Source organism: Sorex fumeus, unplaced genomic scaffold, assembly GCF_029834395.1.
Source record: "Sorex fumeus unplaced genomic scaffold, SorFum_2.1 ptg000072l, whole genome shotgun sequence".
Classification (NCBI taxonomy): Eukaryota; Metazoa; Chordata; class Mammalia; order Eulipotyphla; family Soricidae; genus Sorex; species Sorex fumeus.
In genome coordinates this window covers 65,253,841-65,278,150 of record NW_026606129.1, presented here as the reverse complement: position 1 = coordinate 65,278,150, position 24,310 = coordinate 65,253,841, and the positions used below count along the sequence as shown (strand labels likewise).

The following is a 24,310-nucleotide window of genomic DNA, read 5'->3' as shown; positions in this document are numbered from 1 at the left end:
CACACGAGCCCCTTCCCCCGCCGCTGCGGCAGCCCGCGGTCCCCAGGGTGGGGGGCGTCAGGACCCCCGCCCCGCCCCCACCCGCCCCCCACCCCGGGGGCGCCGCGCGAGCTCACCTGGCGGCCTCCTCCGGGGCGGCCTCCGGCGCGGGCCGTGGCGCGGGCGCTGGCGGCGGGGCCGGGGCTGCTCCCGGGCCGCCGCCGCCGCCCGCCGGGCCTCGCCCCTCGCGTGCCGGCCGCGGCGCCCCCGGGGAGCGCGGGGCGCGCGGGGAGCGCGGGCGGCGCGGCGCGGCTCAGGCGTCGGAGCGGGCGGCCGCGGGCGCCGCCGCAGCCGCCTCCATGGCTGTTTACCCGGCTGCATTCTGGGAGTTTGACCCCCGCCAGCGCCAACGCCGCCAACGCCGCCGCCGCCAACGCCAGCCGCCGCCATGGGCGCCGTGACCGACGGTGAGGCCCGCCCGCCCGCGACCCCCGGGCCCCCTCGGGCCGTCCCCCGGCCTCCCCCGGCCCGCGCGGCTCCTCCGGGGGTCCCGGCACGCGTGGGGCGGGGTGGGGGCGGGGTGGGGGCCCGGCGGGAGGCGCCCGGGGAGGCCCGGGGCGCGCGGGACGGGCTCGCGCCGGGGGCCCGCGGGGGGGGCTCGACGAGGGGCCGCGGGGACCCCGGCCAGGCCGGACGGACGCGGGAAAGCCCCGGTCGGGCCCGACACGCGCGCCGGAGGCCCGGTCCGGGGGGTCGGCACCGACCGGGCGGAAGGGGGGTGGTCCCGGGCCTCAGCCTGCCGCGGGCGACTCCCGCGAGGGCCCTCGGGGCTCAGGGGTGGGGGTGGGGGTGGGGGTGGGGGGACGAGCAGCCCCCAGGACGCCCCGGCCCCGAGGCAGGTCTCGGCCGCGGGAACCGGGAGGAGCGGGGGGGGGAAACCGAGGCGGGCGCGGGAATCGGGAGGGTCGGGGGGGAAACCGAGGCCGGCGCGGGGTCTGGGAACAGGCGCGGGGACGGGGTGGAAGATCGCGGAGCGGGAGCCGGGCCGGGGACGGGACCCGGGCGGAGGCGACCGGCGTCCCGGGGAGGAAGCTGGGCCGCACGGATTGGGGGGGGGTCGGGGGTGGGGGGTGGGGGTCGAGGGTAGGGTCGCGTTGCGGGCGGCTGTGGGGGCAGTGAGTGAGCACCGCCGAGCCTAGGGGCGCCGAGTCGGGTCGGAGGGGGCGGTGGGGGGGCGAGGAGGGGGCGCGCAGGACGGGAAGCGCGGGGGGGGCCCGGTGGAGGGACCACCACCGCGGCTGGGACTCGGAAGTGGAACTGGGACCCCCGCGCGGCGATGGGATGGGAGGGCGGATGCCGGGCCCGGGTTCGTGGGGATTGAGGAAGGTCAAGGCCAGGCCGAGGGGTTCAGGGCATCTTAACTTTGCCTCGTTGAAGTTTTTACCTTGTCTGGATTAAAGCCTGGGATTAGGGTCCGGAAACAGCAGGCAGATCCCGCCCGCGGCCCCCTTCCACCCCCCACAAACACACGCACACAACCCCCACCCGCACCCCCACCCTCGCACTGAGGTTACGGTCTGGGGGTCTGGGGGGGAAACACTCCGGGTGATGAGCGTCCAGGACGGCCCCTCTTAGCCCGGGGAAGGGAGCAGCATCCGATCGCCAGCCTTTCTCCAAGACCAGAAGCCCCCCTGCAGAGTTTCTCCTGATCCTGTTCTTGAAGGGTAGTCAGGTATAATAGGGGGGGTGTTCCAGGTGGGAAACTGTGCAAAGACCCCCCCCAGTTGGAAAAGCTCAGCGATGACAGGCCGTGGCTGGAGTTTAGAAAGTGAGGAGCCAGAGATGTCTGAACGTGTTTGTGGTGGTTCGATGAAGTTTGCCTTGGAGAACAAACATTGTTACTATGTGAAGAAAGTAAGAGGAGCTAAGTGCCCTCTCCTTATTCTTTCATTTGTGCGGAGTTTCTGTAGGTGTTCTCAAGATTGCCCCCACTTTTGAGAATTGAATGCAATGAAGCGACACATGGCTTTTACACTGTTAGTGCCATGCTTTGCATTGCTATATAGACACCGTAGTAAGGTTCACTAAGTATTATGTTAAGAGTTGGTTTGTTTGTCCTTTCACTTTACTCTGATGAGGTCTGTGCCTTCTTTTTTTTTTTTTTCTTTATCGGCATTCCATGTCCTTTTTGCTGGTGTCTGTATTTCTTCTTAATGACCAACCTCAACTTCACCTTCATCTCCTTTGGGCCATTTGGTCGTTAACTTATTATTAGCAGCAGTATTTTGTGCTGCTAGATTTTAATGCTTACTTACTTATATGACAAGTTCCGGGAAGTATTTGAGGCAGTTTACCATAATAAGAAATCAAAAGTAAAACAAGAGTGGGGAGATGGGGCAAAGGAATGTTGAGACAGGGATAGAGACGTGTAGAAGTGAGAATGGAGGGGAAAGCAAGCATCTCTTGTTGCTGCACTAGTCCATGGAGAGATTGGCCATGGTCTCTGTCTCCTCTGGCTCTTCTGTGGTCCAGTATTCATGAAAGAGGCGAACGTAGCATAAGACACTCAGGACAAGAAATTGGTTCTGAGTTAAAAATTAAAAGGGGAAAAAAATCTTTAGAGTTCTCATGAGCAGAAACCAGTGATCCATCCTTGTCTCTTCTCAGCACTGAGGATCATGGGGTGTTTATTCAAGTAGTGTTTATAGTCCTTCCTCGGTCAAATAAAGCTAAAAATTGATAGTAGGCCTTGTGGCTTGTTTGGTAGTGCTGCTGGACTGTTTCAAATCCTAGCAAGGTCTTGCTTGGTTTTTTTGCTTTTGGTTTTGGTTTTGGTTTTTAAGAAACACGTATCGAGGAAAGGATGAAGTATAGCTAAACATGGTCTTTCTTAACTAAATTTTGCTTAAAATCAAGCAAAAGTGAGTGGCAAATGTAATAAGTTAATATGTGTATAGTTTCTAAGCACAGAGCAAGGTGTTGAACAGTAAATTATAGAGGGGGGTGTTCGGTTCCTGCTTCAGTAGCATTATGCAACGAAGTAAATGAAAAAATATCTGAGTAACATAAATTCTGAAATTAAAATAGGGAATAAACTTGATTCAGATGACAAAAAATAATGAGACAGGGCTGCTATCGTTCCCTTAAAATAGGGTGATCAGGTATAGTCTTTGCAAAGTGAGGTATGAAGGAATTAATCGAATGAAGAGCTCAGGAAAGCAGGGCAGATAATGCAGAGGTGAAAACAAGCACTGTTCCCTTTAGGGAAGAAGAGGGGTGTGATGCAGAAGCTCAGTGGGAGCGCTGCTGGCTATGGAAATGGAGATAGTTTTCTGTTAGCACGTGAGAAGGATCGAAAATTTTAAGCAGAATAAGGGATACCTCTTTTGGATAAATCTGAGGTGCTCTGTATAATGAATTCCAGGAAGGCGAGAACAAAAGGAAACGAGGGACGCTAAGGAGAATTCCAAGTGAGAGGTGAGGTGGGTTTGGATGAGTGCGTTGACAGTGAAAAGACTAAGAAGTGGACAGCCCCCATGTCTCAGTTACACTGAAAAGTTTTGGGGCGTACTGGTACCTATAACCAATTAGACGACGCTGATGGTCTCTTACGAATTTGAGGTGCCTTCGAAGATACTGTGCCCTCGTGTATTCTTCATCTGTGGCTCTGCCTGTCCAGTTGGACTGGGAGCTCCTGGAGGAGAAACTCATTATTTGCAAGCAGTGAAATGACACGTTGGTTAATTTGAGGAACTGCCTTATCTCAGGGGGTGGGAGGAAGGCATTGTTACCTATAGATACTCACTCTAACGCCTTTTCAGAATCACTTTTTTGCAGTATAGGGACATTGGATAGATGCAGTGTTATTATCGGAGCAACAGGTAGGGAGGAAAAAGGGGGTATTGAGAAGAAGGCTATGGCTATACATTTCATTCCGTGGAACTTACTGGTCTAAACAGTTTTTTTCCTTTTTTCCTCCAGCATAATGCGTGGATATATGCATTTTTGTCTGTAGACAAAACTCAGAGGCTCACACGTGCAGTTGTTTTGCATCTGAGCTACAATCCCCATCCCAAAATAAAAATCGAAATAATGGCATTTACTATGCCTGTGAACAGTGTGACAATAATGGAACCGTATTATGAATTCTAATAATGAGTGTATTTTCCCTGTGAACAAGAATTGACGGTATTCATTTATAAAAGGAACTTAATATACACTTGATGGGTCTGTTTTTTAAGGGTGAAGTGTAATAATATGTGTAGAGCACTTCAAAAGTTGAGTTACTGCTTGTTTGTCAGGAGACTCAAGAGTGAAAGGAGACTAGCTAGATGGTCACCAAGTAGTAGGTTTAAACACTGTGTAAGTATTGACTGCTGCTGTTACTCTTTCTTGTTTCAACTGCCTTTTGATGAAATCATCCATCGTTAATTGGGTACATTTGTGGGCATAGTTTGCTTGTTGGTGTTTTTGATTTTTGTTTGTTGTTGTTGTTTTAACTAATGCAAATGGAATTAGCCATTCTGTTAACCATGTCAGTTGCCCCAGCAGAGGGGCTGCCAATGCAGTTCAACGATTAAATAATGTTTCTTTAGCCAAGGTAAATGATTTTGCAAAGTAAATTAGTTTCAGCCTTTATTAGAACCTGCATCTAATTTTTAAACCTAAAGAAAAGGAAAGGCTCTCAGTGCTTTTCTTTATTTTTGTTTAAATTTCTAAATTTTGACTTAATTTACCATTATTTCAAAATTTGCCTACACTGGTTCTAAGATCTTTCCAAAAATCAATATTATGTAAAGGAATCAAACTATTTTCTTTTCACTTTTTATGTATCTTAATAGTTCTTTGTTGTTTTAAACTTAATTTGTTTTATTTTGGACTCTCACCTGGCTATACCGGGGCTTATTCCTGGCTCTGTGCTTGGGGATCACTCCTAGTTGGGCTCAGGGGACCATGTGGTACTAGGAATTGAACCTGGTGGTCTCTGTGTAAGGGTAGCACCTTAGCCATTATGCTATGTGGTTTGACTTTTTGGTTTTGGCTAGTTGGTTTTGGGGCCTCACCCAGCTGTTCTTGGGTTACTTATAGCTCTGCACTCAAGAGTTACTCCTGGAGTTACTAGGGGAGGGGGATGCTAAGGGGATTGACCCCAGCTGCTGGCAAGGCAAGCACCATACCCCTGTGGATGTACCTGGCAGTGTTGAGGGATTATGCTGGGTTAGGTGACACTCCTCGTGGTGTCCTGGAGACTATATGTGGTGCAGCAGATCAAACCAGACTCAGCCACATGGTAAGCAAGCACCTTGCCTACTGTAATGTCTTTCCAGCCCCTTGTGTTGTTTTTGTTTGAGGCCATACTTAGCTGTATTGAGGACCTATCCCAGCCTTTCAGCTCAGGGATCACTTTGGTGGGACCCTGGAGACAGTATGTGATGCCAGGGATTGAACCTGGGTAGACAGCATGCAAAGCAAGCACCTTGCCTGTTGTATGATTTTTAACTTTTTAAAGGAGAAGCTAGATGTTATTTCACAGAAAGGACTCTTAAGATGAGGAGATGTATATCATTCTCCTTAGTAACTTATGAGCAGTATTGCCCTAGTGATGAATCTAATATGCAGGAATCTGCATATATGCTATTACTACATACCTTATTCTCACTTCTTCATGGGTCAGGTAAGGCCTATTTCCTCCTGATACATCATAAATTTATTAAAGAACATTTTACTAACATAAAAAGATGTAAAATATCTCAAAACAGCCTACAAACTCTAGCCAGATAATTGCTTTTTAAAAAAGTAATACATGTCAGAGAAAATTAAAGAGACGTACAAAATAACAAGTGAAAACCTCCTCTTACTTGCCATTAGCAATCCCCTTTCCCCACATAGAATTGTAAACTATGTTTTTGTTATTCTCCCAGGATGATTTCTAAATGCCTACATTAGGTAAGAAGCACTTCTTCTACTATCATTTCCACCTTGTATTTCCTGTGATACTCAGTTTCGGGCAAGTAACTTCAGTTATTCCATAAGTAAAATATGGGTAATATCTAATAATCTAACATGTAGCATGTTGTAAGCTTATATATTGATTGGTCTGCCAGTATGTACATAATGCTTAAAATCTGTATACAATTTTATATACTCATGTAATTAATGCTGGATTTTGTAACTATTTTAGTGTATCTTGGAATTCCTCCTATCTTCTTATTTTTTTTTTACCAATGTGGAGTATGCTGGTTATAAAACTAATATACCATCTACTTATTTCAGTTTCTTATTCTCACAGAAAGTGTTACAATGAAGATATTCCACAGATATATTAAACTTTTGTGGGACTGATTTCTAGAAGACAGCCTAAAAGACAATTGGGTCTCAACTTTTGAATACTTCACATGACAGTGGCATAAATTTTTTTTGCTGTTTTTTTTCTACTGTAATCTAGTCATGAATTGTCATTCCTTTCTGTGCTTTTCAATTTGGATCCAGAGTATTAAGGAATATCAAGAAAAAGCCAGTGATGACTTTGAGAAACAACAAATTCTTTTGCTAACCTGATTTTATAGAGGAAATTAAGGTCCTTTTTGGTATATCATAGGATTGCTATCTCGTAAAAGCAGATGAGATTGCAGTGCTATGAAGTCTAGCAGCAGGGGAGGCTTATTTGAAGTAAATCAGCTCTAGGAGAAAGTTATATAACAGGAGGTTCTTGCCACTGGTTGTCAAGCCCTGACCTGTCCCTGAAGTGTTTTAGAAGTTGGTGCCCATAATCTTCCAAATTGCTTTCCTCTTTCCTTTTTTGAATACTTGCTTCAAATGTTCTGAACACTTGTTTTGTAATCAGAGTTTTAATAGCTACTGTGGGAGAATAACAATTACGGGTTTTGAAATAAATGTTCATCTGGTTTATGAGAAGTTGTCCTTTCCATGCTAAAATGAGAACAGAGCAAAACTCACTATGCCATCTGATTAGCGGCTCGAAAATTGAGTTAGCCTAATAAAGATAAAAGTCATTTCTTCCTGTGTTTAGACTTCCTGCACTTCCGGAAAATGAAGTCCTAAAGTCTAATTCCTTAAGAAGCCAGGAAGAGAAGTGGTAGAGCGGATACCTAGCATGTTTGAGGCCCCAAGTTTGATTCCTCGCACAGCAAGGGCTTAACACTGCTGGGCCAAGCACTGTCACTCCGTAGTGGTGCTCATTTGAAACAAAATCTGGGGTCGAAGAGAGATTGCAGGAATGAACACACTTACTTTGCATTCTGTAGACCCCGCTTCGTTTGCTGGTACCGCATCTGGTACCTGAAGCATCAGTAGAGATTATCCTGAGCAAGGAGGTAAGAGTAAGCCCTGAGCACTGACGGGCATGGCTCTCAAACTAAAAATTAAATATAATTCTTTGAAATAACTTACAGAAACTTATTTAGCACCTAATGTCATTTTATGTTTCTTCTAAATACAGGTTTCCATATGAGATAAAAGAGGTGTCTATAATACATCCCAATTTTGAAAAAAATACTAGATTATGAAGCATTAACAGGCCATAACTGATTTTAAAGTGATTTTACTTAGAGGGAAGAGTCACATCCAGAGAGGCTCAGGGGTTACTCCTGGCTCAGTACTCAGGAACTACTCCTGGCAGTATTCGGGGGACCATATGGGTTGCCTGGGATCAAACCTGGGTCAGCTGTATGTGAGGCAAATGCCCTACTCTCTCTACTGTCACTCTGGCTCCTTAAAGGGATTTTGAGTGGCAATTTATGGGCGCAAGGATGGTGTAAGACATAGACTTATAAACCTAAAGTTAGGTAGAAAACCACCATCTGCAGTCCTGGATGTTAAATATTTTAGTTTAAAAACCTGTCCTGGGCCAGGGACATAGTATAAGGATAAGGTATTGCCTTGCATTTAGCCACTGGGCACTGGAAGGTATGACCCAACAATGGACAGAAATACTTTCATGATGGCATTGATGACTAAAGAAAGTAATTATGAATGCTAAGGAATGATGTTAATAACATCAATAAAATAGTATCTAAGCCACCTTTACTATTATTATTTTCGTTTTAGGGCCACACCTGGCAGTGCTCAGGGCTCACTGTGCACTCACAGATCACTTCTGATGGGCATAGGGGACCATATGCAGTGCCACAGATCAAACCTGAGTCAGTGGCATTCAAGGCAAGGGGCCCTACTCACTGTACAATTGTTCTCGCACTGCTCTTACAATTTTTAAGGGTGGACCAGGCCCACTAGAATTATTAATATTAACATTCATATTGCTTACAGAAATCTTAAGGCATGGCAATAATTTATATAATGTTATTTACTACGCAAAAGTATTGTCTGGCTCAACTTAGAGCTAATTGATAAGATGCCGTTAAAAAAAATGCTATGTTGTTCATGTCAGAACTGTCAGCAAGAGGACACCTTTAAACTTAAAAAGAGTGAAGGTTGTTTACAAACTGACAACTTAGCCTTTATTTTGTTGCTATTTGTAGTTATGCTCTGTACTTTGTGTTTGTTATTTCAGTAGTTCTCATCCCTAGTGAACTTTCTAGGCAGCAACTTTGTGCTGTTTAAACTAGAAATACCATGACCTTGAAATGTGAAGTTTGAGACAGGAACAAATTTGAGAAATACCATAACTGGGCAAAACAGCATGGATAGGAGGTATATATTTACCTAGACTTTCAGATTAGAGACATGGCTTCAGTATTCGCTTTTTTAAAGTTTTTGGAATATACAAGTGTGGATTACATTCAGCAGAAAGACAGCTTCGTTTTTTTCTATGAATGGGGATTGTGTTCGTTTGAATACTTTTATTTCCCTACAGTTTCATCGCAGTCGAGCAAAGTAGATAATTTTACTTCCATTTTGTAAATGAAGTTGTTACACGCATATAAACATAAAACACTAAGAAACAACAATAACAGTGGCTCCAGTTTTGCACTTCTGTTCCAGGTTTTATGACTGGCTTGACAGGCAATCCCCTGGCACCAGAGCTAGTCAGACCACACTCCTACATGTGCCATCCAGTGTTGGCATTGGCCTCTGCCTTCTCTGCTCAGTCCTAACCTGCTTTCTAGGACTCTTGAGTCTCACCGCTTAGTCAGTCCATGCTCTTTTATTCCTACTGCTCCACCACAAACATGTCTAACTATCCTCCCTGCCTTTGGGCTGTTCCCAATTGCAATCTATTTTGTTCACTGTCCTCAGTTTATTCCTCCTAGAAAGCCGTGCATGTGTATTCTTAGCAATTCCCAGTAACCTACCAACAAGATCCAAGTCTACTGGTATTGCATTCACTAATGCAGACTTCCACGGTCTCTTATGTTTATTGTCTTTGCTCATTTGACCTTATGATGTACAAATGTTCTCATGTCCCAGATCTGTTCTTTCATTCCTCATTTCTGCTGCTGCCCACAACTTTCTTCCTATCTGAGTATAGGGATAAGTAAAGGACATTATCATTTTTGCTAGTTTCTTCAAAAAAGAGAAACAACTTTCGGGGCTAGTGTGATAGTACAACAGGTAGGGCCTTGCACATGGCCGACCCAGGTTCAATCCCCAGTCTCCTATATGATCCCCCAAGCATCACCAGGAGTACTTCCTGAGTGCAGAGCCAGGAGTAACCCATGAGCATCGCTGAGTGTGACCCAAAAAGCTAAAAAAGAATAAAAACAGAGAGAGAGACAACATGATTGCCACTCAATGCCTCTTTTGCAGACCGCAACACCCAAAAGGAGAGAGAAAACAAAAGGGAATGCCCTGCCACAGAGGCAGGGTGGAATGGGGGGGATGGGGGTGGGAGGGATACTGGGATACATGGTGGTGGAAAATGGGCACTGGTGGAGGGATGGGTATTTGATCATTGTATAATCGAAACCCAAGCACGAAAATTTGTGAGTCTACAACTGTACCTCATGGTGTTTCACTAATAAAAATATATATATAAAAAAAAACAGAGAGAGAGAGAGCAGCTCTATTGAAGTATAATTGATAAAGAACTAAACATTGAATGTTTGCAATTTGATGTTCCCATAATATATGCAAACATCTGTGATACCATCATCATGAACATACCTTTCCTATTCAAATAACAGCAAGTAGGTTAAGTACATATTGTTCAAAAATAAAATAAAAATTTTAAAAAATTACACAACTTTCAGCCTCTTCCCATCTATCTCATTCATACTGCCCTTCTTTCTTAACAACCATTTTGTTGTGCTTTTTATATATGTCATTTGAGGGGATCATGTGAACATAAGCACATGTGAATCTATTGGTTTTATCTCCACCACTTTAATATTTTATCTGAAAGTTAGCATGCCATACACACGTCCTTTTGTTCTTTTAATGAAATATTTTAAATGGTCTCTATGTCAATGCAGAATCTGTTATTATTTTTAATAGCTTCATAGTATTTTATCATATTCTTGTGCCAAAATTTATTTTTCTAGCCATTTATTATAACAGTTTAATAATCTGACGTAATATTACATATGTAAACCTATCCAAAGAAATGGTGAATGAAAAGCTGTTATTTGAATTTTGATAGTTTATCCCTTTCTAAATTGTTGATTATCGTGTATCAAAAGAACTCGAATTCCACTTTCCCTGGTCCCACCCAGTGAAAGGACACTAACCTCTGTGTGTGTCTGTGTGTGGGAGAGGGAGAGAGGGAGAGAGTTAATGTAACAAACGTAATCTGCTCATGTCTCCACCTGGAGCAAACGGTACATCTTTCATACCTTAGATTCATAAATTCCCCTAGTACATTTTGACTACATCTGCTCACTGATCAATGTGCATGTGTTTTGTGCAAATATAAACATCACCGCTCTTGCCCTGGAAGTAAGAGAGTTAGTTGCCTTCTCGTCCTTATTAGGCTTTACTGAGACAAAGCTCTTCGGAAGACAGAGACTCTTGATAAGCACTAAAGGATCCAATTTAAAATTATTCGTTGAGTTTCAGGAACTTTAAGACATAATGAGAGAATTAGAAGGAAACAGAATGAACACAGCATAGGACTAACCATCCTGAACTTTTCCTCCAAATTTATCGGACCTATATAGTATTTTAAACATTTTAGAAAAACATTTTAAGTTGGGATATTGTATATGTTTTATATAAAAGTACTCAAATCTTGCACTTGAGAGATGGTACAGTGAGTAGGGTGCTCACCTTGCATATGTGCAACCTAGACTCAACTGTTGTCACTCTATATGGGCTCCTGAACCCAACTGGAATTATTCCTGCGCACCACTGGATGTGACCCCAAAACAAAACCAGAAAGAGCACATCTAAAGTGTATAGCCTGGCGTTTGCCTTGCCGACCTGGGTTCAATTCCCCGCATCCCATATGGTCCCCTGAGCTACCGCCAGGAGTAATTCCTGAGTGCAGAGCCAGAAGTAACCCCTGTGCAGCACCAGCTGTGACCCAAAAAGCCAAAAAAAAAAAGTGTATAGCCAGAATGATCATAAAATGGTTTGAAGCATTTTCAGTCATTCATCAAACTTTAGAAATCTCTTGAAAAACTAGCTCTAACCTTAGTTAGGTAACTCTGAAGTTTCTCTAGGATGTTATCTGCTTATTCTGTGCATTTATGTTCAGAATTTCTAGACCCCGAGTAGGAAGCACAGGTATCTTGGAGAATAGCGAGGGGTGGGGGGTTCTGTGGTTTGTAGTAACAGAGATTGAAAACAGTAAGGGAATATTAGAGGCCATGCTTGCCAACAGACTGCTCAGCCCCGGGATGTTTACTTTTCTTTTGTTTTGGAACCACACCCTGCTGTGCTCAGGTATCACACCTGTGGGTGTGGGGGTCCAGAAGTGGTTCTGGCAATCAACCTGGGTTGACTGTGTGCAAGGCAGATATCTCACCTGCTGTGAAATCTCTGTGGAACCTAGATGTTTACTTTTAACAAAGCTAAATTATGTTCCTCGTTTTGAAATATTATTTTTCTCTATTTTAATCTCTTCTTAAATTTTTTGTTTGCTCGGGTAACATTATTGGTGGCTTTAAACTGACATTTGTTTGTGTTTTAAATGTATAAAATGAAAATACCTGACGAACCGATAGCTTCAGGAGCCTGTCAGAGCCATGACTGAGGAAAAAGCAGATTCTAAAAATGTCTGTTTGATGTCACAGAATGAATTTCATAACTGGAGCCATCTGCCTTCCAAAGTTTATCTCCGCTGCACCTGCGCTCAAAGATTCTTCTGCCTACACACAGGAACTATTGTTTAAAGATTTTGTTGTTGATTCATCATGCAGGCTCTCCAGGAATTATTCACACTTTAGAATTTGTTTTTAAAAAACAGGCTGAGGAGATAGCTTGGTGTTAGGGTTGCATGCTTTGCATTCACTGTGGTCTGACTTCTAACCCCTCCGCCACTTGTCTCCAATTTTGTCACCACTAAGTGTGACCCCGGATGCCCCTTGAGCACTGCTGGGGTGGCTCTAGTTGTCCCCAGCACTCCAGGACCCAAGCATCTCTCCATTCTCGAACCCCGCATTGAACTGTCCAGGATGGCTGAGAATCACAGGGAATGGTTCCCAGGTCCCCCGAGCATTGCTTGGGAGCCCAAAAATAAATAAACAATGTATATACGTGATTTAAAAAGAAAAAAACCAAAAAACTCCTCTACATTATTTTTTTCTGTCTTGATCTTTAGTCCCTATGACCAGAAACAACCACCATTACCAATTCCGTGGACATCCTTCCGAAAGAATTCTGAAGATACGCGAACATATGTATATGATGTGTTTGCTTGCACTTACACTCAAAAAAGCAGCCTCCCCCTTTTCTACACAAATTATTGTTAATTTTGTGTTTCTTTGTACCTGTTTTGTTTTCATTGACATAACACGACCAAAGAGATTGGAGCAGGGAAGAGAAGGGCAAGGACATCAGTATGTATAGTCTTAACTATTCTCTTGGCTTTGGAGAGATTATATCCCATGGATGTTTCTCTTAAGCGGTCTCTTACTGGTGACTGCTTAGGTTTGCAGTCATTTCTGCTACTAACAGCACTGTTCTGAGTGTCCCCTTAATTTATCCTTTTGTACGGAGTGCAGGTGTATATAGAGAGTTCCTAGAATTAATGGGATTTGAAACCTCCCTGCAGTCCAGTTTGAATATCATTTGCCATTGCCCAGTTGCCCAACAGTGTAGCAGTTTACGTTCCATCTTTGTATATGAGTACAGTGTCTTGCTAGTGCTTTTATTATCAGATCTTTAGATCTTTGCCAGTCTGATGGGTAAAAACGATGTATTTTATATTTTATTTTGCCTTTCTCTTTTATGACCCAGCGTTTTGTTTATCGAAAACACCAGCTTAATTTGCATGTGGAAATGCCTGCTCCTTATTCCTTTAGGGGCCAGGAAACATCTATAACATGCTACATTAAAAATTAAGGAGTTGTCAGGGCTACCAACCTTACAGTAGAGGTTGAGTAGTAGTATATTTCTCCTACAGTCTCTCTTTCTCTCTCTCTCTCTCTCTCATACACACACCAACCCCAGGTTAACACACACCGGGTCAAGGTGCCAGCTAAGCAAATTGAGCCTGATTTATTGTTTGTTGTTGTCTGCATTGCTTTTCTTTTTCTGTTTTTTCTTTACATAAATTAACCCACTTATTATAGACTAGCAGTGCTTCAGATGGCAGATCTATTGGTCTTTCATTTCCTTCAGTCTTCAGATGGTTGATTTGACTGTGACAGCAAAAGTGGTTTGGAGGTCCAGGTGCCCCCTGCTGCAGTTTTCATGCAGGAATCACAGAGCCAAGTGCCCACGGCCGTCTCTTCATCTTGGTCTTGCCGCAGGAGGAGCATGTGTAGTTGGCATACTGGCTGGCTTTGATTTTCTTCATCATCCAGAGGGAGGCGCCATTATCCGTCCCATGTTCCCCACCTTTTCAGTGTATTTAGCCGTCTCGCGGCCAACCAGCTCAGGACGCAGTTAGGATGCAATGCTTTTCTATCCCCTTTGTCCCTTGTAGCAAATATTAAATTAGAGATGTATTTTTTCTTTCCCATCTGATTTCTTCTCTCTCCCCTCCCTGAAACCACCCTCCTTTTGTACTGAGGCTCAGAGCCAGGGCTTTTTGCATGCAAGGTGTGAACTTTACACGGACTTATATCTCCAGCCTTATCTCATTCTTTTTCCTACTCTGGTATATAATTTTTAAATATTTATTTCTATTCCTTCTACTACTACCTCAGTTGTCCAGAGATATGAAAACTTTAGACTCCCTTCTCTCTGGACAGAATTTATTATTTTTCCCCATTTTAAACACTGTGATTTACAAAATTGTTCATGATGATTTATTATAGGCATTCAGTATTTGAACACCAATTCCACCACCACTGTCATCTTCCCCCATTGTCTCCATTTTCCAACCACCCTTCAAACCTACGCCTACATCAGGCCCACAATAATTTATTTTATATTGTTTGTTGACACTAAATGGCTAATGGAATGATCAAAAACTATTTCAGTTGAAGAAATTTCTTGAAAATTGTTGTATCTCGCCATGGGAACATTAAGTCGTTGTCTGAGAGTTTACTAAGCAGTTGTTGTAAGTTTAAGCCATCTGTGTTAATGTTTTTGTTAGTTGAGATTGGTTGACTTCTCTGTTACATCCCATTCAATCTGGTGTGCTACTACTGGGTTGTCAGTATTGTAGAGTTTAGAGATGTCCAGAAGATCCAGAATATTTAACTGGACAGACCGGCCAGGGAAATTTTAAATAAAATTTTTAGTAAAACTTGTTTAAAATAAATAAAAAAATTTAAAAGTTACATAGCAGAATAGGAAAAGGAATGAAATAGAATTGAACATGTAGCTCAGAGGTAAAGCTTTGGTGTGTGGGAGGAGCTTTGATAGGGTGGGAGCTGGCCAGCCCCCCCTCCCAAGATTACTCTGGAGATCTCAGCCAGGAATGGGATCTCTTGAGTTTCATTTATGAGTCTCTAGAACAGGGCGGTAGATGAGTGACAGTTGAGTGGCAGTTACGGTTGCAACAGGATATGGGTGTGGCTACCAGGACCTCTGGAAGTCAGAGGAGAGTGAGTGTGTGTGTGTGTGTGTGTGTGTGTGTGTGTGTGTGTGTGTGTGTTGGGGAGGGGAGTTCATCCTGGTTTCAAGGAGGTCTGAACAGAATTGTAGGGACAATATCTCTTATTTCTGCTAAATAACTCAGTAGAATACCCATTCTGTGAGGCAGAAGATTTTCACAACAGACCTCAGCCTCTTAAAGTGATGCTGAATACACAGTAGAGACTCAATAACTTTATATATGTTAAATAAGTGAAAATATGTATATAAGTGAAATTTGTATAATAAAAATTAATCATTTTTAAGTAGAACTGTGGCATTAAAAGCATTTATTCCTCAATGATTTCTTTGGGTGAATAAATGCATTATATTTTTCCCCTGAGCCAGTTACCAAGAACCAGACAGTCATTTTGATGTTTTCCTTTCCTCCAGACGAAGTCATACGAAAGCGTCTCCTGATTGATGGAGATGGTGCTGGAGATGACCGGAGAATTAATCTGCTTGTGAAAAGTTTCATTAAATGGTGCAATTCTGGATCCCAGGAAGAAGGGTATTTTATTTCCCTGTTGTTTCTAAGCTGATGTCCAGATGTGATTTTAGATTATAATTTATTGTTCTTTTAATATTTATAATATTTACTTACCTTAAATGTCCTATGGAAACATCTCTTTATTAATGAGGAATAGGTACTTCTGGTTTTATTTCTGGCCTTACAAGGCTTGAACATTTAGTAAAATGTTCAGAAGGCCAAATGGCAATGCAGACTGACAATCTGGTCACTTTAAGCAAATAAATCACAAAAAAAAAAAAAAAAGAATCTAAATGAAATTTTCTTTTCTTTAATAAGTAAATAACGTTACTGCAAGGTTTAATATGTTCTCTAATGTTCAAATTTGGACATTTTTCTTCATTTGATTTAGTTTTTCAACTAGAATAGAATGAGCTAATAGAAAATAATTAATGATAAAAATATAAATCAAAACACTTTTAAAAATACCTTAAAATAAAAGTAAATAATTGTTTGAATTGAGTTTACATTAATAAGGACCAGAATTCTGTCTGTAACGGAAGCCATCTATAAATTGAAGTGTTCTGTACAAGGGAAAAGAAAAGGCTATCAAAATTATTTTAAATAAAGGAAATGATTCAGTTAGAAGTTAGTGTAATTGGTATAACTTAATTAGCAAATCTTTTCCTGAACTGTAATTAACTTTGGCATTTCAAAAAAATCTTTAATTTTGTTTCTCTTTTTTTACACTAGATATAGCCAGTATCAACGTATGCTAAGTACATTGTCCCAATGTGAATTTTCAATGGGCAAAACACTGCTGGTATATGATATGAATCTCAGGGAAATGGAAAATTATGAAAAAATTTACAAGGAAATAGGTAAAGCACTAATTATATTTTCTGTAATTTTGTGTAATTTTTATTTATGTAATTTTGTGTAATTTTTATTTATGTAACCAATATCTGCTAACAATTTGGTGGTAAAATAATGGCAATAATATTTATAGAAACCATATAATAAATGTTAGCTAAAAAAATGTATCTCGGGACTGGAGTTAGAGCACAGTGGGTAGGGAGCTGTGCGGTCCACCCAGATTAAATCCCCATTACCTGATTGATATGGTTCCCCCAAGTCCTGCCAGGAGTGAACCCAGGGAGCAGAGCCAGGAATAGGGCTTGGGCACTGGCCAGTGTGACCCACCAAAACAACAACAACAAAAAATGTTTTAAGAACCAAAGAGATAGCACGGAGGGTAATGCCCGTAATGCCCTTGCCTTGCTCCTGGCAGCTCCATTTTAGTTCCTGGTACCACATGAAGGTCCCCTGAGCACAGGGCCAGGATAATATTAAGTACCACCAGGTATGGCCCCAAACAAAGTAACAGTATTCTGTGTTACAACAATTTTATAAATAACTTTTTAATCAGAATTTTAACTTAATTTTCAATTATTTTGTGATGGAAAATGTGTGGGGATTATATAAGTTATAATGATCTTTAAAAATTTTATACAGAATGTAGCATTGCTGGAGCACATGAAAAAATTGCTGAGTGCAAAAAGCAGATTCTTCAAGCAAAACGAATACGGAAAAACCGCCAAGGTAAGGGTTTTGTGGAAGTTACTATGCAAACACTTTATTACTGACCAGTCGTCTCATGCAATATTTAATAATGTGAAGGAAAATCTGCAGCTGTAGTCAACCCAAACTATAAAAAAGAATTAGGAGATAAGCTAATTTTTGAAATTTGTTATTTAACTAGAGAGGGAAGATTCTGCTTAGATTTTTTTTGCTGCAACATGCTGATTTTCTTGAGTATTGACTATTTTATTTTGGATCTTAGGTGTTCTCTTTTATTTTAAGTGTTTTTACTGTACACAGATCTGTTTGTTTCAACAGTTTTATGATTAATCAGCAAAGATGGTTAAATTAACTTAAATTCTCTGAAATTTTTATCATTATAAATGAAAAGTATTAAAAGTATTATTTTTCTGATGTCCAAGATCTTAAATAAATGGAATTATATATTCATACCACACATAGACTTTTTTTTATCCTGTGCAGGTCGCAAATAGGTGCAGTTCACAATTTCTTGGTGATCAATACTAAGAGGGTAGGGCGTTTGCCTTGCATGCGGCTCACCCAGGTTCTATTCCTCGGCCCCTCTTGGAGAGCCCAGCAAGTTGCCAAGAGTATCCCGCCCGCACAGCAGAGCCTGGCAAGCTACCCATGGCGTATTTGATATGCCAAAAATAGTAACAAGTCTCACAGTTTGTTGCGAGACACTACTGGTGCCCGCTTGAGCAAATCGATGAATAACAGGGAGGACAGTGCTACAGTGCTATGCTAATTCTTACTTTTTATTCTGACCAGAGATTAGTAATGGGGGGGGGGGGGGAGGGAGATCTAAAGTCCTCCTTTGGAGCACTTACTGTCTTCAGTGCAGAGACCATACCAGGTGGTGTGAGGGGTTGTGGCTTTGGATTGCTCACTCCTGGTGGTGCTGAGAAACCGTAGGGTGGGGAAAGAATCTGACTCACAAAACATGTTCTCCAGCCCTGTGACCTATGTCCCGTGCTCCCCTGTTCGGATACCTTTCGAATCATATCATTACAGTTGGAGTGAGCGTAATGAAATTGGCAGTGCTCTTTTAATATTTCAATCTATGTCTAGGAGACATTTTGACTTCATAATCCAAGCACGTGGAAAGAAAACCTTAATTTATTTGATTTTTTCTCTTTCAGAATATGATGCTTTGGCGAAAGTGATCCAGCATCACCCAGACAGACATGAAACACTGAAGTAAGTTTGATGGAGACATAATACAAGCCTTGCTTGTGGCCAGTCACTATTCAATTCCTGGCACTGCATATCTGAGCACCCCTGAGCACAGAGCCAGTTGTGGCTCCTGAGAATGGACCTGGCTCCCAAGCAAAAACAAAAGTGTAGATTCAAAGCTTCCTTTTGAAGAAATACTGTGGGGGAGGGGATTGAATAACTTCTGTTTTTGTTCTGTTTTTTTGTTCCTTTGTTTGTTTGTTTGGTAGGTTTTAGGGCCACACCCAGCGATGATCAGGGCTTACTCCTGGCTCTGCACTGAGTAATTATTCCTGGTGGTGCTTAAGGGAAGGGACTATATGGGATGCCAGGAATCCAACCTGGGTGCTCCTACCTGCTGTTTTATCACTCCAGCCCCATGATTAAACAATTTCTTCTTTTTTAAAAAATTTTTACTTTTTAGTGAAGCAAGATAGTTTTTATTGAACAAAACTTAGAAAGATGTGAGGAGAGAAGAAGAGGGAGATATTTGTTCCAGAGAGAACCTGGGCTTTTCCAGAGTTGAAAAAGCGACAGGTAAAGAGACATGGAGACTTGCAAACAAGATTCAAGGGCTTGAAGAGCAGGCCCATGCGCCATATTCTTATGGGAATGCATAGTGTGTTTCAGAAGAAGAGGATATTCAAAATTACCTAATGCATTCAAATATCTTTGAATTTTATCCTAACTCCTCTGTCCCAGACCTTTTTCATTTCTCTACTTGATTCTGACAATTATTATACAGTTCCAACCCTTTTTTAATATATTTTTTTTTTGTATTTTCGAGTAATATATAGTAAAGGCCCCCCCGTTGATCGTTGATTTGCTCGAGCGGGCCCAGTAACGTCTCCATTGGAGACTTTGTTGTTACTGTGTCTGGCATATCGGATACTCTCGGTAGCTTGCCGGGCTCTCCGAGAGGGGCGGAGGAATCGAACTCGGGTCGGCCATGTTGGCTGCGTGCAAGGCAGACGCCCTACCCGCTGTGCTATCGCTCCAGCCCTTAATATATAGTATTAAACATATTAATGTACAACTTTTGTTTATACATACATTTTTTCCTTTTCTATGTGATGTTGAGGGTTTTTTTAATATGCTATGGGTTATTTCTCTTTTTTTTTTTAATTTTTATTAGTGAAACACCATGAGGTACAGTTGTAGACTTACAAATTTTTGTGCTTGGGTTTCAATTATACAGTGATCGAGTACCCATCCCTCCACCACTGCCCATTTTCCACCACCACTTCTCTGTGTTTTTTTGAAAAATGCCTTTTTAGTTCTTGCATCTTTTTTTAGTTGCTGTTATTGTTGACTTTTGTGGTATGACTGCTTATATATGTATCTAAATAAATGTTAGGTATTTACATGCAGAAGTCTCCTAATAGCCACATTGTCCTTTTGTTTTTGTGGTGGATTCTCTTTCGCTTTATAAAAATTTATTAATTTGATGATAGTTCTGTTTGTTTATTCTTGATTTTTTTCCCCCCTTGCCAATGAAGTCTCCAAGACATCTCTGATGTCAAAGCCCAGGAGTGTCACTGTTTTCTTCCACATACTTTGGGAACTTTGGGATCTGCTATCTAAGTCTTTAGTCAATTATGAGTTAACTTTTGTGTATGGTGTTAAATAATAATCAAATTGTTTTCATTCCTCCCCCCCTTTTTGCATGTTTCAGTCCGGTTTTTCTAGCACCATTTGTGCTTTTCTTCCCTGTATTGTATGGATTTGGCTCTTTCATCACAGATGGGATGTGTACATGCATAGGCTTTTTTTCTGGGTCCTATTGCTTTGTTTACCTATTTTGTTTCAGTGTCACACTGTTTTAGTCACTATTTTATAATGTGGCTTGACATCAAGGGCTCATGATGCCTTAAGTTTTCTTTTCTCTCATTTAGCCTTTTGGAATGATTTGTTCTATAAAAAATGGCATTGTTGACTCCAAACCACAGCTTACGCGGCCGCGCGACATCTCCCTACATACAAAGTGATCAATAGAAAGTAAATCATCCAACGTTTCTCCCTGAAAATCAGGCTTAACTCTTGTACGAACCACAACACCCAATAGGGGAGAGAGAACAAAAGGGAATGCCCTGCCACAGAGACGGGGTTGGTGGGAGGGATACTGGGATCTGCGGTGGTGGGAAATGGTCACTGGTGGAGGGGTGGGTATTCAAAATAAATAAATGAATAGAAAAAAATGGCATTGTGATGGGAATCGTATTTAATCTGTAGATTGCATTAGATAAGATGGTGATTTGTAAAATGTTTATTCTTTGCATTCATGAGCATTTCATGTTTTTTATTTTAACTTAAAAAGAAATTAAGAGACTAAGATGGATATTATATATAGATCCAAGAAGAAAATCCAACAAGAAGTGACAACGTTCAGAAATATACAAAGTGCCCTTGGCCTTGGCCTATGGAGCCACTTACAGCTCCTGTTCTTGCAGCAAGACTATGTTAGTGTCATAGTCTCAAGCTGAGTATCAGTGGCTAAACTGCCCATGGTGGAGAGAGGAAAGGACTCAGCAGCTGCACACCAAGATTTCCTTTAATTTGGGGGAGGGAGGAGGGTTAAGTTTTTTTTCCTTCCCCCTTATCCCCCTTTTTTTGAGGGAGCAGCTATATTTTTTGTGATGACCAGGTGTCAGTACATTTGATGATGGTACTTACCAGGGGTCACATTCCTTTAGTCACGATTACACACATACTTTTTGGCGTCCTTGCCGAGGATGCTTTTCTCTCATATATGCTTGCCTAGAATTGTACTCCTAGCCATGGTGCTCACGCATCTTTTTGTTGTGCTTGCGGTGGGTTGCACACTTCAGTTGCTATAGTTCCACACACGCAGTTATAGTATTCTGGAGATTGCATACTAAATTGTGCCCAGGGTCCCAAACCATAGAGTCACCAGGCCAACACTCAGTACATGAAGGTGGCACTAGGAATTAAATTTTTGTCCTCATGCTTGCAGAGTGGACTATGCCACTATGCTCTCCCTTTGTGCCCCCGACTCAGTGATTTATTTTTTTCTTCTGGGCCTTGGGTTGTGCCAGTAGCACAATATTTCACCTGTCTGAATGCTGGACTATTATTTCTGTAGTCTTGCTCTTCCTCCTGTAAAGTCAAGGTCTGCCCATAGTTATAAGAATTGTTGTGTACCTTGGTAATCTGGGTTCATTTCATTAATCAGTTCTGGGTTTCCAGGTTTGGTACTTGAGATATCTGGGTGTATGTGTCTCAGACAAATCTGGCTATGAATGGATTCAGCTCTTTTCGTGTGTTGCTCAGTTGATTTTTTTATTGTACATTAGCAGGAAACTTTGCCATTATCTGGTCTGCCGTTTTGCTTTCCTTACTGTTGTTGTTGTTAAAAAAATAAATAAAAAGGCTTTGTGTATAACAAATTGTTAACAGTTACCAATTTGGGGTTTTGCTGTTCTGCTATCTGTACTTGAAATTTATCTAGGCCAGGTATTACTGGCGCCCACTCGAGCAAATCAATGAGTAACAGGATATCAAGTGATCAAGGCATTATTGAGAGTGGTTCCTGAGTCCATTCAGCAACACTGGGGATAGCCCCTATTTAAAAAAAAAAAAAATCTGAAAACTTTATTTTATTTAAAATAAATATCTTTAGAAATCATGGAATTTTTGTTTGTTTTGTTTTGGGCCACACATGACAGTGCTCAGGGGTTACTCCTGACTCTACACACAGGAATCACTCCTGGTGGGCTCGTTGAACCTGATGGAATGCCAAGAGTCAAAAACTCAAGTAGGCTGCTCACGTGAAAGGCAAGCGCCCTATCCACTGTTCTATCACTCTGCCCCCCCAAAGTTGAAAAATTAGCTTAAAAGACCCACATGGGGTTGATTCCTGGCATGATTTAAGTATAGTTGCTGAGCACTGCCAAGAATGATTCCAGCAGGCAGAGCCAGGAGTAAACTCTCAGCATTGCCAGGTATGGCCCAAAAATCCCAAATGAAAAAAAAAAAAACCTCCATAATGGAGGTTATAACCTTTTTTATTTTAAAAATACCATTTAGTTACTAAGAGTTTATTAAATTTGAGTTTTGTCTCTTTCCCCTTTCCCAGTTTTTGAAAATATAACTTCTACGCACTTTTTTTTTTCCAGGGAACTTGAAGCTCTGGGAAAAGAATTAGAGCATCTTTCACACATTAAAGAAAGTGTTGAAGATAAGGTACTTATATATGTATGTTAGCCTTTTTGTTTTTTAAATATGTTTATAGATTGGTATATATTAATTATTCTTTGTTAATACAGCTGGAATTGAGACGGAAACAATTTCATGTTCTTCTTAGTACCATCCATGAACTGCAGCAAACACTGGAAAGTAAGTAACGGTATTCATAATAAACCTTTTAGAGAAGTTTTAAATGAGAAGCCTGCCTTTTAAAATATATACCTTAAAGAGAGGCTTTCAGCGTCAGAACTGAAGTATGACTGGATGATATAAGAAGGGATTCATTTCCAACTTTATCTGAATTTTTAGTGATATATCAGTGGTTTAAATTACGATAAATTCAAGGGTGATAGATCTGTAATTTTCCAGGGGGAGTATTATTGCTTACTATTATAAATTAACAGTTCAGAATTGAAGTGAAGAGCTTGAAATAATCAGTACATAAGAACATCTGCATACTCCTAATGGTGACTGATTCTTTGGAAAACTGGAGACTTTCTCTTTGTTCTGACCGTATAGTCAGTTGGAAATTTGTGTTACCTCATCTGATTACTTTGAAGAAAGCCATAAGATTTAGAATTCTTAGTGAAATCTATCAAATAAAACTTACATTTTGGTTAAACTAATGAGCAAAAATCAAAGTAGCATGTTTGAAATCAAATATTTATATATGGACTGCATATAACCATAAATTGTCAATTCGCTGTCTTTGTTTTAAGTGTATTGGCTAATAAAACCAAAACTTTCTTAAATATTTTAAGCCACTTGAAGTAAAGCTTTATTTCTCCATTGCAGATGATGAAAAGCTCTCAGAAGTGGAAGAAGCTCAAGGAACAAGCATGGAAACAGATCCTAAACCATGATCATTCACCATTCCCACAAATATTGAAATAGTAATATGATCTTAGTGTGTTAGAATTTGTTGTGCTCTTTTGAGATAGTCTTGGTAGTAAGCTACTTACTTCACTTTTTAATTAATGCACAGGTCATATTCCTTTACATGGAGAAAAATTAGTATAGACGTATTGTTAAGGTACTGCCTTTTTTGTTAAATATGAAGGTTAGAACAGTATTCAAATATAATAAAATACTATCAAATCAAATATCATTGTGCTTATTAGTATTTAAGGTAGTCTTTAATGGGTAGCACTAATTTATTTACAAAATAAGTCGAAGACTAAAGGTGGTATTTTGGGGTATGCATGAGAAAATTAGTCCATTCTGGAAATTATTGTTACCTGTAAAAGTGGAGTCAATAAATGGTTTTCAGGTGAGCTGCAAACTTAGGAAATTATGTGGAAAATGTTTGTGATGTGTACCCGTTATGGAAGAGGTTGCATAATAAAAGCTGTGGAGGTGGGCTGAAGTGATGGTATAGCACTCACCTTGCATAAGACAACTGGGTTTAATCCCCAGCACCTCAGATGATATCCCCCCAGTCCACCAGGGGTGATCCCTGAGCACAGAACTTGGAATAAGCCCTGAGCTCCACTGGGTGCAGCCCAGAAATAAAAAAGAGTTGTAAAAGATGCAAAATGAATCGGTATGCATCACTTTCTAGATTTTTTCTTGATACTTGATCATTGTTAAATGAAAAGATTTATAAAATTAGTGCCGAGTCACTCAGTTTTCATAAGTATTGAATTGCTTGTTGAATACTTGTCAGGTTCTATCCTATCCATTTATTGTAGCCCAGAAATATGACACTTCACACTAATCCTTTACACTTACATT

General features: G+C 41.4%; 1 protein-coding gene and 1 non-coding gene across 3 annotated transcripts; both read left to right on the top strand.

Annotated features, from left to right (window-relative positions):
- The first annotated feature begins 351 nt into the window (after positions 1-351).
- On the top strand, positions 352-23,787 carry THOC7 (THO complex subunit 7). 2 transcript variants are annotated; one of them, XM_056128943.1, is made up of 8 exons: positions 352-446; positions 15,478-15,595; positions 16,307-16,434; positions 17,069-17,155; positions 18,298-18,355; positions 22,507-22,573; positions 22,657-22,726; positions 23,372-23,787. In XM_056128943.1, the coding sequence occupies exons 1-8, from the start codon at positions 428-430 to the stop codon at positions 23,437-23,439; spliced, it is 615 nt and encodes a 204-aa protein (XP_055984918.1). In that variant the 5' UTR covers positions 352-427; the 3' UTR covers positions 23,440-23,787. The 2 variants fall into 2 exon arrangements, with proteins under 2 accessions (XP_055984918.1, XP_055984919.1); XM_056128944.1 differs by lacking the exon at positions 352-446 and adding an exon at positions 5,901-5,925.
- LOC130037992 (small nucleolar RNA U109) lies at positions 13,327-13,464 on the top strand. The gene has a single exon (XR_008794561.1). It is a non-coding gene; the product is annotated as a small nucleolar RNA U109 (small nucleolar RNA).
- Positions 23,788-24,310: the final 523 nt, after the last annotated feature.